Source organism: Podarcis gaigeae (assembly GCF_964106915.1).
Source record: "Podarcis gaigeae genome assembly, chromosome: 1".
Classification (NCBI taxonomy): domain Eukaryota; kingdom Metazoa; phylum Chordata; class Lepidosauria; order Squamata; family Lacertidae; genus Podarcis; species Podarcis gaigeae.
The window spans coordinates 103,744,736-103,763,071 of NC_139678.1; the positions used below are offsets into that span (position 1 = coordinate 103,744,736).

Sequence of the window (18,336 nt, forward strand, 5' to 3'; positions counted from 1 at the left end):
AGAAAGCAGACTGTAATTTGGATAAAATGGGGAGGGAAAGAACGATGTGTACCACCTTGAACTCCTTGGAGGAAAGATGAGATATAAATGCAATAATAAGTAAAAGCTTTGCATTTGAAATTCAAATTCCTGCTCAAGCCCTACACCTGGGTTGCAGTTTTGTTTTGTTTTTTAAAAAAGGATGGAGTAGGAGAAAAGATCTATAATAGGCAAATGTGATAGCCTCTGAAACACAAATAGAAGTGTGAAGGATTTAGGCAAGAGACTGAAACATGCTCCCACCTCACCTCATTCTTGTTGAGGCCAAGCCAGGGTCATGGGTGGCCATACCAGAATCAGAGCAGGCCCTGAGCAGCAGGCAGAGTGAGGTGGTTCCATCAGACAACAGGCGCCAAGGGATGAGGGAGGTATCTTAGAGGATGTGGCTTGCTTTGTGTAGCCTAAGTTAGCCTGATGCCCTCAGGTGTAATGGTTTTAGTTCTTCTGGACAAACCGCAAGCCGAAAACCATAGGACAGACCTTGGTTACAGCTTGTGCTTAGGCTGGGAAGTGCTAAACTGTGAGCCCAGGTTTGGACAAAATGCTAAGCCAAGACAGCATGGCGCAGCCGCAGAACTGGGGAGGAGCAAAGTGGTCCTGATCTCCTCTCCCACTTGCATGTTTGCGCTGAGCCATGTGTGATGTGGCTTAGTGTGACATGCAAACTGGGACACACTCTTGCTCCTTCCATTTTTATTGTTTAAATCACTGATACCTTGAATATGTTCCCAAGTCTCAATTATGTCCACACAAGACCTCTATGAAATTAGGAAGATATGACCAAGTGCTACTAGATTACTAAGCAAATGCTGCACCACTGAGGGACTTTATAGTGAAACGTTTACAAATGCATATGGATCATTCAATAATTGCCATATCAGGCACTGGTCTGCAGCTGTGAAATTGCCTTTAACAATCACTACACAGCTTTCGTATCACCTGGCATCACCTTATCAATCCTATTTCTCATTGGGGGCTGCTCATACATTCAGCTGCAGGTCACCAAGTACTGTACAAACCTGTGCAAATCAACCCTAAGTTACATTTGAATCGAGGTGGGCTTTACAGGAAGATTTCTCCTTTAGGAACAAATACTATCCTGACTATCGCAATCACAAGAAACTGTAAACAGGAATCATCATCTTAGAAATAGAAGCAATCAGGTGCTGGTTACCCTAATGCAAGAACATTAAACAGCACAATGGATCACCATGACCACCATGTTTTAAATCAAGAGTTTCCTAATGGCATGCATGCCAAGATCATCCACACAGAATGTACACCAGTACAAACATTATGCAGGTCAACAAGGTCAACAACAGGCATAGGCAAACTCGGCCCTCCAGATGTTTTAGGACTACAACTCCCACCATCCCTAGCTAATAGGACCAGTGGTCAGGGATGATGGGAACTGTAGTCTCAAAACATCTGGAGGGCTGAGTTTGCCTATACCTGGCCAACAAGTTGTAAAAGATATGGGGAATCTGTCTTGTCATCCATTATGGAAAGTATAGAATATCTAGGTATTCTAGGCATGTTCCTGAATATATGAACACTCAAATGGTGGACAATGATAGGGACATTGATGCAGACCCCAGCCTCATGCACTTTGCACCTACCCACCTTTCAGTCCCAACCATCTCCATGTTGAGTGAAGTTCTGCAGACATCCTTCTACTAGCATTTGCTTCAATGCAATTGGGATCCTGCTTTATCCGGCTCCCAGCCGTGCGGAGTAAATGAGAATGAAAGCTCCCCTGAAGACCTTCTCTGCTCAACAAGGGGATAATTGGGGAATGGTGCACACAGAAGACACTAAGGGCATGGCTTGCATATGCATCCCTGCCTCCCATCTATAGATACTGTACAGAGTTCACAGACAAATGCCCTGGACATACCTGTAGTTTTGCACAGAGCAGGTATTCCAGCATAGTCTATGCAACAGCTCAGGTTTTGCATGAGGTTTTGCTACCTGTAAAGAACTGTTTGAGTGACCAGTGGGAACTTGGGGACCCAGAGAATGGCCTGGAAACACCAGGCACTGTAGCTGTTGCCAAGTTTCTTAACCATTTGGATGGCAACCACCTGGGATGCCATGAAAGATTAGGATACAAATAAAATAAATAATTTTCAGAAAACAAACATAGTCAGAGTGACCAATTCTATTTTGGAAATTAGCATCTCTCTTTCTCGTACAAATTTCTGAGAATTTTCCATACCAAATAGTATCATGCCCCCACTACATGCTCATAACGGAGCTCACCTTCCCCTAAATGTCAACCACCAAACTGAAGTATGCATGGAAAACTGTTCATTAAAAATACATTAAAAAAAGAAAAAACAGCTTCTGAACATTTCTGACAGCTGCTAAGTGCTTGGAACAAAAGGCAAAGACATAGGTACTCCAAATAACAATGAAATGGTCTCAAAAGTAATTTATTACTTAAACATGAACACATGTAAGCATACATGAGCATTGTGTGTGTATAATATTCATATATTTCATTACTTGTATCTGGGGACTCCCGACCCCCTCTGCTGTTTTAAATACCCAGTCCAGGCTTCCTTCTAATCAAGCATAACATTGGGATGAATTTGGAAATAATGGGCAAAACAAATTTAGGGGGGAAGCCACCATGCCACCTTCTTAAAAATATTCGTTCTACACATGAATGAGGTAGCGCAACACAGGCCTGGTACTGAACTTGACAGGCCTGGTTTTTATAAGGCCTGCTGCAGTAAAGCATAACTGTACTAGTCCTGATTCATTCTGATACACTCATTTTACAATGTGCGAGTTGCATCAGCAGCACAGGGTCTTTAGCTTACAGATCTGCCTGCCACAAACCAGAAAGCAAGTACAGTACGCCTCCTTATGCTTTTCATATGCTCATCGCCAGCTGAGAGTTTGGGTTGAACTGCTTGGCTTCCCATCAACCAGAACAGCTCAGAATCTCTTTCTTAACTTCAAGTGTATTCTGGGCAAGACACATGCACGTATTCATACTGAACTTTGCTTTAAAAATGCCTCATTCCCCCACTATTGCTCTCTTCCCTGAGTTCCTTCTGACTCACCCCTGCAGATCACCACTTTTGCGCGAGAGAGCTCAACTTTTACTGAACTGAAAGCTGTACGTTCTGCTTCAGCATAGGCTGCAAACACGCTTTTCTTCTGGCATTATAACTGACCATTTTCATCGTGTTTCCCTACCCCTGCCTTGAAGTGAACGGTAATGCTTAATTTCCAACGTATACCCTCCTATTAAAGAGAGAGAGAGGTGTAGTACCAACCACATTATTCCAACTAACAATCCAAGGAGCTGGTCCCCTGTGATTGTGTTTGGTCCTTTCTGAGAGGCAATAGCCGATCCCCATGACCACCAGCATGCTAGGGAAACGCAGGACCACAGGCCATACAGCCTGGCCCTTGGTCCATCTAGCTCACTGTTTACAATCACTGGCAGAAGTTCTCCAGGATTTCAGATGGGATCATTTCCAGCTTACCTGGAGATGCCAGGAAATGGAGCTGGGATGATCTGCATGTGAAGTAGATTTTCTATCATTGAACTTCTGTGGGGTGGAGGGTGTAGAATGAGAGAGATATACCTGTTGAGTGTGGGATGAGATTTTAGAATGTGTAACACATCCATTTCAAGCATCTTATTTGGAACCCTTGCCTTTCCCCCTCTTTTCCCTTTGACAAGCAAACCACATCTGGAGATGTAAGAAAGTTTGCATTGTTACTATTATTATTTGGATATGCCCCCTAGGGAAGGAGAAGGCACAGATTCCCCCCCCACACACACACACATACACACATTGCTACTGGAGGTGAGGAGAAAAAGTACTCGTTCCCAACACATCATCATCCAATATAAGCAAGTCTGGCAGTGGCCTGGCAAAGAGAGAGAGAATGTACAGGCTGCACAGAAATATAATAGAAATACTCGTCATACATCTGAAACATTAATAGAACATGCCACTCAGTGGTTTGGGCCTTAAGGGAGGGGGACTATGTCATACCATCACTCACTTTGCAGGGAATCTCAAGTAGGTTGCGCACTGACACTTGTACAGTCACACTTTGCGTGGCAGCTACAACAGCCAAGAAAGTGCTATCTGGAGGAATAATACCCTTCAAGCTATAAAAATGTGGCATATATGTGGCATACACACACGCCCCCCCATACATATATATACATGCAATCATGAGGGAATATGTTTTGTTTGTGTATAAGCAGCTGGCAGACCCATTACAGTGGTACCTCAGGTTAAGTACTTAATTCGTTCCGAAGGTCTGTTCTTAACCTGAAACTGCTCTTAACCTGAAGCACCACTTTAGCTAATGGGGCCTCCTGCTGCTGCCGCGCTGCCGGAGAACAATTTCTGTTCTCATCCTGAAGCAAAGTTCTTAACCTGAAGCACTATTTCTGGGTAGCAGAGTGTGTAACCTGAAGCATATGCAACCTGAAGCGTATGTAACCCGGGGTACCACTGTATACAGATCTTCTGTCAAACAGTAAGACCAAATTATAAACAATTGTCTTTGTTTTGCATGTTTTGTGTTCCTTCTCTCATTCATCCTCACAGCAATCTGGAACGATGGCCCATTATTCCCTATGTATATTCCCTATGGGGCAACTGTGTCTGAAAGAGGGAGATAAGTCTTAGGCCATCCAACAAACTAGCACTGGACAGTATGTGGATCCCCAGTGTACTCAACTCAAGCCAAGGCACTTTCCCCCACTGAACTGCACCAGCAAGCACCTTGTCTATCCCCACTTATAAGTGGTTGTATATTTCTGACATATTTCAGGCATTGTAGCCACCTGCCCAGGCAATGTAATGCTACAATTCCAAATCAACGCTGAACTAAAAAAGCATTTCTTATGGTTTCTAAAGAAAATTTTAACTCTATATATAAAAGGTAGCTTGTAGGAAAAACGGTTCCCTGGAAAGTGACCTGGCAGGTCAAGAAAATACTCAGCGTAAGGAAATAACCTGCCGTAGGCAGAAATATCGGTTTTTTAAAAACAGCACCACGAGTTTCTAAAACTGAATTGAAAGAGCATTTTAACAGTAAATTCTCCCCCTCTAGCTTCCCCCATCAGAAGAGGAACAGTGGAGTATTTCATTTTAGACATTTCAGAGTCTTCCCCCTCTCCAAACTATCCTAACCATAAAAATAAATTATGAGCATTTGAGTCAACATGTAGACACGACACAGTTATCAACAAGAGCCTGTGGAGAATCACACTGACAGAGAGCAGCAAAGACTAATCTGAAGAGAGATACAGGATCTTATCCATTCTCATGTGGATATCGCATCACTGGCCATATACGTCTGCATTGACGCATACACTGTTTTATGTTATAATCTGTGTATTTTATGCTTTGGCTATAAAACCTTATGTAACACATTCCTGCTTAATATGGAACAGCGTGTACATTGTTGTGGCAATCTCAGCAGATTTCTCTCCGTCTTGGGGAAATGTTGCCCCTCGAGGACTCTTAAATCATGGAGGGGTTGTGGGGACATGGGGGGATATAAAATAAAACATGCCCATCATAGCAAGGACCATAGGTTTCTAATCTCTGCTGTCAACTTTTTGCAGTCCATATTTAATTGGTCTCAGACTGTTACAGGCTTTAGGATTCCCAGTGCTCAATTCTGGCAAAATACAAATGGCTTCTGCTAGCAGGAAAGCTATCCTGACTTGGGGGAGTACCATCTATTAAGGAGTAGCATATCCTAAATAATAATGAGATGGCAAGATTGGCAATCATGACACCTCAGCCTCCATTCATAGCATGCTGAAAGCTTGCATATTGCCATTGTGAAGCTACAGGATTGTGTTACAGCAACCACTTGTACAGCTTCTTTGTTCAAGAAATTCAAATGCATCTGCACTGACCATTTGCCCAGGCAGCATCTTCTCTCTCTCTCTCTCTCTCTCTCTCTCTCTCTCTCTCACACACACACACACACACACACACACACACAGACACAGACACACACACATCTTGGAGAACTTCCACCGCTCCCAATTTAAGCAAAACATAAACTCCTGTGTTATTAGTATTCTCCTTTCTCCCCTCCCGCGGCACTTTCCCCAGCTGATGAAAATATTATGCATGATAGCTACAACACCTCTCCCCATTACAGAGCCACGAAGCATTCATGCACCCTGCCATGAGGACAGAAGTGTAGCATGTAATCAGCAAAACGGCAGCACACACACACACACAAAATGCTTCCCAGCTTTCGTCAGAAACACCTATATCGTCCCCTTCTCCTTTTTCTAAAGCTGCAGGACAAGGAATTATATAACCGAGATTAGTTCAGGTGGCTCCAGACTATATCCATCACATTGCCAAGCAGCTCACAAAACAAAGCCTGTTTCTTTGGCGTCCCTGTCCTCCGCATACCTTGCTGTTGCGAGGAGGTGGAGGAGGAGGAGGAGGAGGAAAGAGACCAGCAAAAGGGTGGGCTTTTAGACAAAAATAAAAACCGAAAACCCCACTTACCGCCTCAGAGTCTTCAAATCCATGCAGGTACAAATTGTCATACATGGAGGTCTGATAATCCAAAGCACCCCTTTCTCAGTGCAAAAGTGAATTCCCTACAAAAGCCACAGCTGGGATTTAAAACGCAGGGAAAGGCCTAGACAGTAGACAGAGCAGCTCCAGCCTGCCTTGTCAATTCCTCCTCTGGATTTGCCCCCAGCCAAGATGCTATTCATTCACATCATAGAAAGGAAGGTTATCCCTAGAGGCAACCCAGACCTGGCATTTTATCTGCCTTCCAAACACAGAGCATGAAAGCAAAACCGTTTTTCCCTCAACCAAGGGCTGATGACAGAGTCAGGAAAGAGACCGGTGATTGGCTGGGCTGCTGTGCCTCAGTCAACTCACAGAGAATTCTCTTTGATAGTGGATGACGAACAGGAGGGCTTGTGCGTTTGTAACAAGCATGTCCCCGATGATTTCTTCTCTTCAGTCTGCAATAATAATAAAAGCTTGCCAGCATTTTTGAAAAGAAAAGAAAGAGCTGAGGTGGGGGTGGATAGCTGGACAGATTTAACTACCAAATACACCCTGTGGAATAGAGAAAATAAGGGGTTCCCCCCCCTCAAGTCCAGTCATCAAAAAAAAAAAAAGGAAGCCACAGCATTTCTACCAGTAAACAGCTTCACCTTAAAAGTAAACTGCAATTTGGCAATAAATCGTTTGTTTGTTTTTTATGCAGGAGAACAGGAGCGAGAGCACACGATGGAAACAGAGGAAGAGCTCTGCTAATTTATGCTGTTTCTATTTAGACATCCCTCCCCGCAGAATTATGTTGCTTAAGGAAGAACTGCAAAGATTTAACCATCACCACCACAGGCTTAAAGATAAAATAACCCACTTCTCTGTCTACTTCCTGGGCTTAGTTTGAATAGCCTGAGCAATATTTTTATTTGAGAGGCTCTTCCTCAGGATGCAAGTCGCATTTTAAAATAGGCTGCTGCAGACAAAACCTCTGAAAAATATTTTATCCCTTAAGAGAGTTATACACTCATTTTCTGAAGAACCCCAAATTTTCTAATATTTTAGGGGAGGGGGGAATACCAGCTGCACGCAGCCAAATTTGAAACCTCTGTCCTCTCTCACTCATTGGAATAAGCATAGTTTGCAAAGTGCATATTACAATTCCCCTCAGAACCACAAGCAAGTGGCCAAGAGAAGGAGGTGCATTTCGTCAAAGGGCAGGAGCAATAATTTTGCACATGTTCACTCAGAAATAAATTCCAATGAGCTGAATAAGAGATAATCCCCAGTAAGTATGTTCCAGCTTGTAGACTCTGGTTTCTGAAGACCTGGAGTTCAAAAGCATTGCTTTCAAAAAAAGAAGTTGAGGCATACAGACCACCAGTGGTTATTACAGAACAGAAAAATATACGGCAGTGGTGAGGAATCTGTGGTCCTACAGATGTTGCTGGACTCTGACTCCCATCAGCCCTAGACACCACAGCCAATGGTCATGGATAATAGGAGCTGGAGCCCAGCAAAACATGGGAGTCCACAGACTTCCCATTCCTGGAATACTGTAGAAGATTTGGAGCATTGTACTGTGAATGGGTGTCAAAATTGAGATAGTTCTGTGAGACTTGCGACCAATTTTATAAGAGTTATAAGCACAATAACATTCTTTACACGTGACTAATCAGTTGTGCAAAAGTTGGTCCACGGAATACAGCTTCTACACCCTAAAGTGTTCACATCCCACTGGTGCTAAGGAACAAATTTTAGATGGAAGGTCTCACCAGTAGACCTCTCACTTTGATATTCAAGATCTCTGGCCTCTCCCAGTAGGGTAGGGGAAAGTTCCTGCCTAAAACCCTTACAAAGTGTTCCCAGTCAACGAAAGTGCTAACCTAGATGGAATAATGGTCTGGCTTAGCGTAAGACAGCTTCCTCTGTTTCTAAAGAGGGCCACATACACAACTTGTTGTCGCTGTTTTCATCTGTGTTCTACTTAATAGAGAACACTCACCTATTTGAAAAGCTGTCCGGTGCAATTTCCAGTTTTAAAAGAGAGATAAAGGAAGAGAGATCAGGGGCCTTGAAGCTTCTCATCGATAGTTAGCACATGGACAGCAGATCTTAAATTATAGTAACAGTTTCTAAATTATCATCTATACAGATGAATTAGCAGAGAGAACATATAAAATAGGAACAGATAAAGAACAGGGGGGAAACAAACATTAAAAAACAAACATTTGCAAAATTAAAACTATTTATAAATACCATACTCTTCACAAGGGCTGTCCCTAACCAATGCCTGTTATTATCTCTAGGGTTGGTAACCATACACCTTTAAGTCAGGTAGAGCTACCACCAGCCCCAGTTATTCTACTAGAAGTCTCCGCAGAATGAAAATAGTTGGTTATCCACCCTACTTAACTCTGTTGTCAGTAATACCAAAGCAAGGCAAAGGTTTTGGTAACCATGGCATCCACAAGCATAAAAACATGAGAAGAGCCTGCTGGATCAAGCCATATGCCCATCTAGCCCAGCACCTTGTTCACAGTGGCCAACCAGGTGTCCATGGGAAGTCCACCAGCAGAACCTTAGCACAATTTGTGTGCATTCTTCCTACCTGCAGTTCTCAGCAACTGATATTTAAAGACATATTGGCTCTGACAGTGGAGTTGCAACGTAGTCTACATGGCTAGTAGCCACTGATACCCCTTATCCTTCGTGAATTTGTCTAACCCTCTTTAGAAGCAACCCAAATTAATGGCTATCACTGCCTCTTGTGAAAGCAAATTCCATAGCTTAACTATGTGATGTGTGGAGAAGTGCTTTCTTTTGTCTGCCCTGAATCTTCCAACATTCAGCTTCATTGGATGTTCCCAGGTTCTAGCATTATATGAGAGAGAGAGAAATACTGTATGCCTCTTCTAAAAAGCCCCAAATAATGGGAACTTGCTCCATCCTTTTGATCGCCTTTTTCTGAACTCTTCCAGCAATACAATATCCTTTTTGAGGTGAGGTGATTAGAACTGTACACAGTATTCCAAGTGCACCATAGATTTATATAATGGCATTATCATATTAGTAGTGTTATTTTCAGTTCTTTTCCTAATGATCCCTGACATGGAATTTGACTTTTTCACAGCTGCCACACATTGCGTTGACACCTTTCTTGAGCTATCTACGAAGACCTGAAGGTCTCAATCCAGGTTAGTCACCACCAGCTCAGACACCATGAGCATATAGGTAAAATTAAGATTCCTGCCCCCAATGAACATCACTTTATACTTGCTTACACTGAATTGCACTTGCCATTTTGCTGCCCATTTACCTAGTTTATTGCATTAACTAAAGCATCTTTAGTTAATGCAATAAAAAATTCCTCAGCGATGACATTCAGCATTAGGGATTAAAAATGGATCTCAGGATCTCTCAACAAAAGAGGGATTAACATGAGCTGGAATACATAGACTTGTCAACTCTAACACTTAAAAGACACATTAAAGCACTCCACTGAATAAAAAAAGAGAAAGATGCAAATGTACAATGATTATACTCGGATAAAATTATTTCCTCTACTCCCAAGCTAATAAAGCTTCAATGGCACTTCTGAAAATAAAGTTATTAAAATAATCATAATTGATTCACACAGGAATTCAGACTATAACAACACACACACACAAATAAATAAGATAAGATATCATTTTTCTCTTGGATGTACACAGATGCAAGTCTCTTAGAGAAATACATAATATAGTAACTGAAAGAGAACTTAGACTCTTGGAGACATACATAATATAGTGGCTGGCCCTTTAACTGGTCCTTTAACTGGTCATGTACCAGTATTTAGGGGGCTGGGTCCTCTAGCACAAGATAGAAAGATCTGCCAGTCGCTCCAGGCCACTGCTGAGACAACTTGTATGTTCTGCCTCAGCTGCAGGCTTATTAACCATACTCCTAAAACATACACCCAGATCCCTCTCCAAGGTGCTGATCCTGCCTTACCTCACTTTTCTGTCTGTCTGAAACTCCAGGATTACTGACCCCCCCCCCCGCTTGGTCCATGGCCTATCTGCAGTGATGGGGAACCCCAAATATGAGGATAATGTAGCCTAGCATAGTTCTGTTTCTGCTAGAAGCATCTGTGTTTGATAACTATTTTGACATCTAATATATTTCCCCTGAAGCTATATTTCTCCTGAATATACTTTTGGGTTAGATTTTTTTAAAATGCATTTGAGAGAGGTAGATAAGTTTTAACATACCATCTGCATGATGAAACTGATGGTGGACACGCAATGGGCTTTATGAGATGTTCTTAGTTATCCTGAATTAAAATCCAGCTTCCAAGTCCTCATGGTTTTCGACATCCACCAAATGTAATTCTGGCAGGATAACTACTTACTGCACAGCTGTGAACATGCTGCAGATCATGCAGTTAGAGTATCCACTGAGGTCCACTGAATTTCCTTCAAACAAGTGTGTGTGTATGTGTGCATGTGTGTGTGTGTGTGTGTGTGTGTGTGCGCGCGCGCGCACGTATGCGTGTGTTGGGACACACAAATTTATCTTCATAAAAATAAATTGTCTCAAGTAGATGAGAATGCATCCTGTAGCCAAGCAGTAATCACTGGGGGATCACTGACTTGCAAATATGGATGTGTTAAATGTTAACTCTAGTCAGGCTTATCCTGCCAATAGCCCAATAAACCAATAGCCCTAGACTTCAGTGATTATGTGATCACACTAAGGCCAAGGCCATATTAAGACAATTTACTCATTCTTGATTAATAATCCTGCATTTTTGCTACTAAACTTTGTCCCAGGATTATTTTTTAATGAAATAAATCAAAATTAATGATCATTTAATTAAGAGATAAATTTTATCTCTGCCTCTAATGTCTTCACAATTTGCCTCAGTTTTGAGCAATTACAAACTAATGTATTTTAATATATACATTGTTTTAAAGAAGTTTGTGAAACTATAAGCTACAGCATAACTACAATATTCAGGGTATATTTTGGTCAACTATATCAGAGGGAACTCAATGAATCCCACCTGAAAGTTAAAAACAATTGTGACTTCTTTTACTACATATTAATCTCACTGGAAATAGTATTATGTCTTTACTGGAGCCCAACAGAATCATCATTTTCCAGTGGACATGCAACAACTGAGTGCTTAAGGAGGAGGCACTGGAATACAGTAAGGGAAAGGAAAATATGAGCAAATAAACACTATGGTTATGCACATGTTAAGCAGGGGCATTTTCTTCATAAAGAGTATCAACAAAGCATGGCAAGCACAACTTGCGTATTAGGAATACTGCCTTATAATAAATTTTGGGATGCTTTTCTGTGGCCTGCGCGATGCAAGTTAGCAGTGGACTCCAGCCATTTCCCAGCAAATGTGACAGAAGCCACCATCCTAACTGACACTAATTGGCATTCTGATGGCACTTCCAATAAAAAGGCCAAATATTGAGCGGCCTTGAAGAATGAACTGTCCCGTTATAGCCCCTAAATCTGATCCCTCCATCTAGGTCAGACTGAAAGCATTCTAGAAGCATATTGAGGTAGACTTGCTGAGCCGCTGGGAGTCCTCTGCATATATCATTAGTGTAAGAAGCACTTCTGTTTGTTCACACAATCCCTGGCACTTTTTAAGCAAGCAGTTACAGTAGCACATTAGCCTCCTCAATAAGACTCAGAGCTAGGCCTACCATTAGGCAGTGGGAGTTAGCTGCCTCAGGTAGCAGGTAATAGGTGTTGGGGAGTGGTGGGGAGCTGAAGGAGAACAAGGCTTATGTGCCTGCCTTGCACTCCCTAAACTATCTGGCTGCCATCAGATTTGGTGAGCAATGCTGTCCTGTTGCCAGTTCTGAAGTAAGATTCAGTTGCTAGTCCAACCAGCTCCTGTAACTGGAACTAGGAAGGCAGCAATCTAGTCCTTTGCCACAAACAGCAAAAAAAAAAAAGGCCTAGTCCTGACAAGAGTTTAAGAGGCAGTAATTAACACCCACCATGCACACACCCGAAAAAGACCAGGTTACTCTAGGAACTTTCTGGTTGAAATATGAGATATAAACTTCTTCTTCTTCTTCTTCTTCTTCTTCTTATCATCATCATCATCATCATCACCATCATTTACTATGATATAGCCATGCTCTGTTGACTTACTTTTTTACGAGACATCTGCATGAAGCCTTTGCTGAGAAGAATGTTTTAGGGCCATGCAGAACCCAGAGGCATGCTAGAGAAAGAACACAACAGCTGCAGAAAAACTGCATGTGCTAATGCGAAGTCTAGATGGACATTTAGAAATAATTACTATCAGTGTTCGAAATTAACCAGGCGCCAGGCATGTTTTGTGACTGGCGCAGATCCAACTGCGATCACGTGGAGATCTCTGGAAGCCAGGTTGGTGACTGGGGAAAGCAAAATATCACTTAGAGAAGGATCTGAAATATTTCCCTTGAAGCTTTTGTTTGTTTTATTCAGGATTATTTTATTTGATGTTTCAAGGTGTTGCACACTGCTTTGAGATTTGAGATTTGTTCTTTAAAATACAAAGCAGTACGGAATTTGAATGAATGAATAAATAAATAAATAATCAAATAAATAAATAAATAATCAAATCAGGTGAAGGGAATAGCACCTAAACATTCCATTGTGACGACTGCAGCCCAGCTTTAAGGTGCCATTTGGCAATTAAATTAGATATCTGGATTTCAAACAGTGATTACTATGATTAAAACAGAAATACAGTATCTGATCATAGTGGGAAGTCCACTGCCTATGTGCTGTTGATAGGAAACTTCAAGACCCCTGCTCTCCCTGTTCACAGTTCTTTATCTTTAAAGTGGATGCCTTCAAACACAGGACTTTCCTTTGTGAAGTAGGACATGGGCGCACACTACTTCTTTGAAAGCATCAACAAATATGTTGACGGGGGTGATCCAGCATACATTTTACACTTAGACTTCTCAAAAGTTTTGGGCAAAATTCCACACCAAAACCTGTTGAGTAATCTTAACCATAACTGTAAACTAAGAAGATGAGTCTCCTATTAACTAAGTTAGAAACAACAAGGAGGAGAACTTAGGGGTTTACATACAGTGCTGCCTCACAATGAAGGAAAGTAAGCAATCTATGTAGGGATCAGTGCTATTTAATTTATACCTAAATGATCCAGTCAATAGTGAGGAGTGAAGTGACAAGTTTGCAGATGACGAAGTATTATTCAGGATGGTGAAATGTCAAGTGCATTGTGAAGGATCATGCCAAACTGGGTGAATGGGCAACAAAGGAGCAAATGAAGTTTAAAATTAGCTTTGTTTTTAATTGCTGGACTAGAAGGGTGAGCAGCCTCTGAGAAAAATGAAGAAGAAAAGGGAAGAGGAAAAGTATTTTGGTAGCATCTCAAATACTGCAAATAGGCAGAGAAAAGATCAGCTACATCTGCCCCATAATGAATTCACAATCTCATTTCTTAAAACAATATACATTTTGAATGCATGAACATCACCCGGGTTGGAAGAGTTCAGGCTAATCCTAGGTGGAAAGGCCTTATATTTTGGGAATACCTTTCTGAAGGTGCAATAAAGGTAGCCAGGTGTGATGCATGCCCATAACACATGAAATAAATCTCGATCATGTTCCCTTTGTCCCTGACACCCCAGAGAAATGTTCCAGCTTCCCACATGTTAGCCCCTGAAAGACAAACTAACTTTAAGGATAAGTGTGATATTAAACATAATAATCTGCAGCTCCTCCTATGCCTAAATGCAAAACTCCAAGCATGTAGGGACAAATATAATTCTTTAGATGAGCAAATTAATTATGATCTAATTTTAATTAAGTTGCAGCAACTAATTCCACAATGTGAAAATCATCACCATGAATTTAGTCACGGAAAAGAAGTTGGAACGTACAGTTGATGCTGTTGATGCCAAATAATGCCATTTTCTGTCACGCAATATAGCAGCTCTAATCTACGTTCGGGAGCACTACAACACAGTGCAACACTGACCAGACTCATCTGCCTTAAATATTAATCACAAAACTGTCCTGGGATAAGAAGTCTCAAAACACTTGCATTATGAGGACAAACGCTAGCAACTATTGTGTCAGTTCAGGAAAGCGACTTGAGAAATGATGAATGGCAAACTTAGGGTAGTCAACCAACAGTTACCCATAATTTTCTGGATAAAAGGCTTTCAGGTGGCACAAACAGTAATTAATCTGGAATATCTTCACATCATCAAATAATCATAGCACCCAAGGACTGCTGCCACCCCCCCCCAAAAAAAAGCATGCATGCACTTACAAGAAGAATATTAAAACCTCTGATGACTATTTTATGAGGTTTGGAATGTTTCTCTTTTGGATTCTGGCAGTAAAAGTTTTCCTAGTATTATTTAGGTTTTTTTGCCGGGGGGTGAGGGTTGCCTTTTAGTCCACGTCGGCTTGGCCTACCTCTTTTATTATGTTCTGTTACTATCCCCGCAGGAGCTGATTGCAGCTGTTCTTTGTTCCCCGTTAAGTTTTGGGTACAGTATCAGACAGAGCTTGCTGTCTCTCTGCGAGCGGTGCCTTTAATGGATTTGCCGTGGCAGAGCAGCAGGGGGAGATCACACCCTGATGATTAAGGCAATCTGGTTAGGCAGGCCTGGGAAGGAGGATTCCGGATAAAAGTCAAAAAGGACATTAAGATGGGATATTTGCACCTAAATATTACAACTCCAAGGTTCCTCCCCAGGGACCTATCATTTATCTTTGAATTACTGTATCACTGAAGGCAAAGAACTTTATGTTCCTGCCGCTTGCTGCTTACATTATAACCTCCTCGGCCTACGTCACCTATTACTGAAGTTAACTTGCGTTTGGAGTCACTTTCTGGATATACAATCTGTCAGCTATTTAGAATGCAGCCTTAAGCAATCTCTTCCTCCCCACCCCCCTCAGTCTGCCCCTCAAAAAGTTTCACAGTAGTAAATAGTAAGGCAATAAAATATAAAATTCACCCCACAGAGAGAAGAAACAGGGAGGAACATCTGGGACATGGGCTAGGCCAATGAAATGTGATTAAACTCAGAAGTGTAAAATCATTTCCATTATAGAAAAGCAATATATCTCCCACAGCAGCTTTGACATCTGTCAGATTTAATGAAAATGATGATGTGGCTGACGTACACATATATTTGCCTTGTAGCCCCTGGCTCATAAGATGTGCTCTGTCAAAGGCTACAGCAGCAGCCAGGGCTTTCCAAGAACCTCAGATTTTCAATATCTAAAACACAGTGCAAATGTGTTCAGTAATGAGCAGATCTGCTCGCTGGGGAGCCCAGAGGCAGGATCACATGACACTTCAAACATGGCCGCTTCCTGCATCAAAGAAGGCATGTTTTTTGCACCATGTAATGTCTCAGGCCACATTCATGCCATACATTTAAAGCCCTATGGTTCCCGCCCCCAAGAATTATGGAAGCTAGAGTTTGTTAAAGGTGCAGAGATGCCCCTATTTCCCCCACAGAACTACAATACCCAGAATTGCCTGGAAAAATAGATTGATTGTTAAATCACTCTGGCGGGCTGCAATTCATTCTCCAAAAAGTCAGTGCCACCCGAAGTAAAATAATGTTTTGTTTTTTTAAAAAAAATGTTTAAGAAGTTACAGGTGTCAACCACTGCACTAGCTCATGGGCTACTAAAAGATCCATATTTGCGAGAATTCCTCGTGCATGTAGTCCGCTCGCACAAGAAACACAAAGCCAGAACAAAGTATTCCCAGAATCCACAGGAACAGCTTCCTGTGAAGAACATTTCCTATGCTCTCAACATAGAAACGTTCCTGCATTATTATTTTTTTATTCAGTCCAACATTTGTACTACAGCTTTCTACAATAAAGATCACACCCAAGGGAGCTTACAAATAAAAATATAAATCACAGCTTTAAAAAAATAAATAAATCTAAGTACAAAACAAATAATAGCACCCAAAAAAATTCATCAAAACCATATCACCAATAGCAGAAGAATATATCAGAACAGACTTTGATTTTTTTATTATTATAAAAGCTCATCAGAATAATAATTAAAAAGTCTTAAAGAGCTTGTTTAAAGGGGGTCAAAGAGGTGATGCTATTCAACAGGTTAGATTCCACAAGTGAAAATGTCCCATGTAACTACAAGGGTCCACTAATGTGTGGGGAGACCCTTAGTTCCCTGCCCCAGCTCAAACAGTCTCTGAATTAATTTGTTCTAGGTAGCTCTTTATCCTATCTAAGCTCTGGTTTTCCTATTGTTTAGTTGTATGTTAGTAAAATGATTGTTAGTTGTTTGGAGGGACCTAATGGGGCCTAAAGAAAAAATATTTTAAACAAACACATACCCACCAGAGAAGCTAAAATGGCATTGACCTGGTCAGTGCCCTGGATTGAAAACTGCTGCAAGTCCTGCTTTAGCTGCTCTGAGCTTTTTCAGTGAAAAGCAGGATATTAAGAGCGGCATTCAACATTAGTCCTACTCAGAGTAGACCCACTGAAATTAATGAACTTAAGGTAGCTGTGTCAGTTAACATCAGTGGGTTTAATCCGAGTAGGGACAATTAATATGAATTAAAAGTCTTGTTGAACAGCACTAATTCCCCAAAACAGACATTTTTTTAAAAAAAAAGGTGCAATGAAATATTCAACAAAGCACAGTTGCAGGATTCAGTAGATCAACCTCGCACAGCCCTATACTTATACTTTAAAAAAAGACATTTAAAAAGTCCATTATGTTTTACAGAAGCAAGAAAGGCATACTCAGAAGATTTAATGCCTTTTATTGTTATTACAGGAGCTTTTCCGCCCCCTCTCTCCACACACACAAGCCTCTCCTGCTGCAGTCTGTGTCTTCCATGGATGATTCAGAATTCTTCAGCCTTTTGAGAGTTTACCTGAAAATTCCGGTGGGCTGTGGGTGGCAAGTATAGAGGCAGCAAACGAGTGGGAGAAGGTTGGCGACAAGGTTCGGAATATGTGAATATCAGCATCAACAGCAAACCCAATTGAACTACTTCCCATTCTTATTCTAAACAACCCCATCCCAATCAGCCAGAGCCTCACAACAAAATTATGGCTCATTTTACAACCATCAAGAAGAGCTGGGGCTGTTTTAAGAGATTCTCCATTCATAGTTTCCTTGAATCAATCACTCTTCTCTGGGTAATCAGGATAGCCAGCGGTTTGGTTTGGTTTCACAGTCAGTATTTGAAACTCCCATTGTTTTAGGCGCATTTTGCGACAGGGAATTTCATAAGCGCGAGCAGTTTCTGAGCTCTGGGTGCAGTACTGCGCCTAAGGTTTCAGATTAAAACCACGGAGTGGAAGGAAAGGAGGACCTTTTTCTGCCTCCCCACCTCCAGCTCCTCTCTGGAGACTGGAGAAGAGACCCTTCTTAAGGATATTAGGGGGTGGGCAGGGGAAGGACTAGACCATATGAAAAATGAACATAATATTTTAGCTGCAGTTCATTCATTTTCAGCTTTGTACTCTTGCCTAGACATTCCGTTGCTGTGCCCATAACCTGGGTTGAAGGTGCCATTTAGCTCCTAGCTTTCATATTTCAGTTGCCTCCTAGCTCACATCTGGCATAACACTTAAGTCAATGTACACTGCCAGGGGATGCTAAACCTTTGCACTGCCTGGACTGCAAACCGATTTACATACTCCTGTATCCCCAAAATGGCAAGAGCACATCAATGGTACTTTGTGCGCTATTTGTGTCTGCATCT

General features: G+C 41.6%; 1 protein-coding gene and 1 long non-coding RNA gene across 5 annotated transcripts in view; one reads left to right on the top strand and one right to left on the bottom strand.

The window, feature by feature from the left end:
• The window catches only part of LOC310833604, a 221,273-nt gene that overhangs the window by 102,322 nt on the left and 100,615 nt on the right, over positions 1 to 18,336 (top strand). The gene's annotated exons all lie outside the window — the stretch shown is intronic.
• CACNB4 (calcium voltage-gated channel auxiliary subunit beta 4) overlaps positions 1 to 18,336 on the bottom strand; it is a 133,467-nt gene that overhangs the window by 74,114 nt on the left and 41,017 nt on the right. The window contains exon 1 of one of the 4 annotated variants that reach the window (XR_014557657.1): positions 6,567 to 6,916. The exons of 2 other annotated variants lie outside the window; for them this stretch is intronic. Coding sequence is in view for 1 of the 2 variants with exons in the window: in XM_083710320.1 (XP_083566446.1) it covers positions 6,567 to 6,611 (45 nt within the window). In the remaining variant the exon portion in view is untranslated. Of the gene's footprint in view, positions 1 to 6,566; positions 6,921 to 18,336 lie in introns of those variants that run through there. One more of the 4 variants, XM_083710320.1, reaches the window with a different exon arrangement.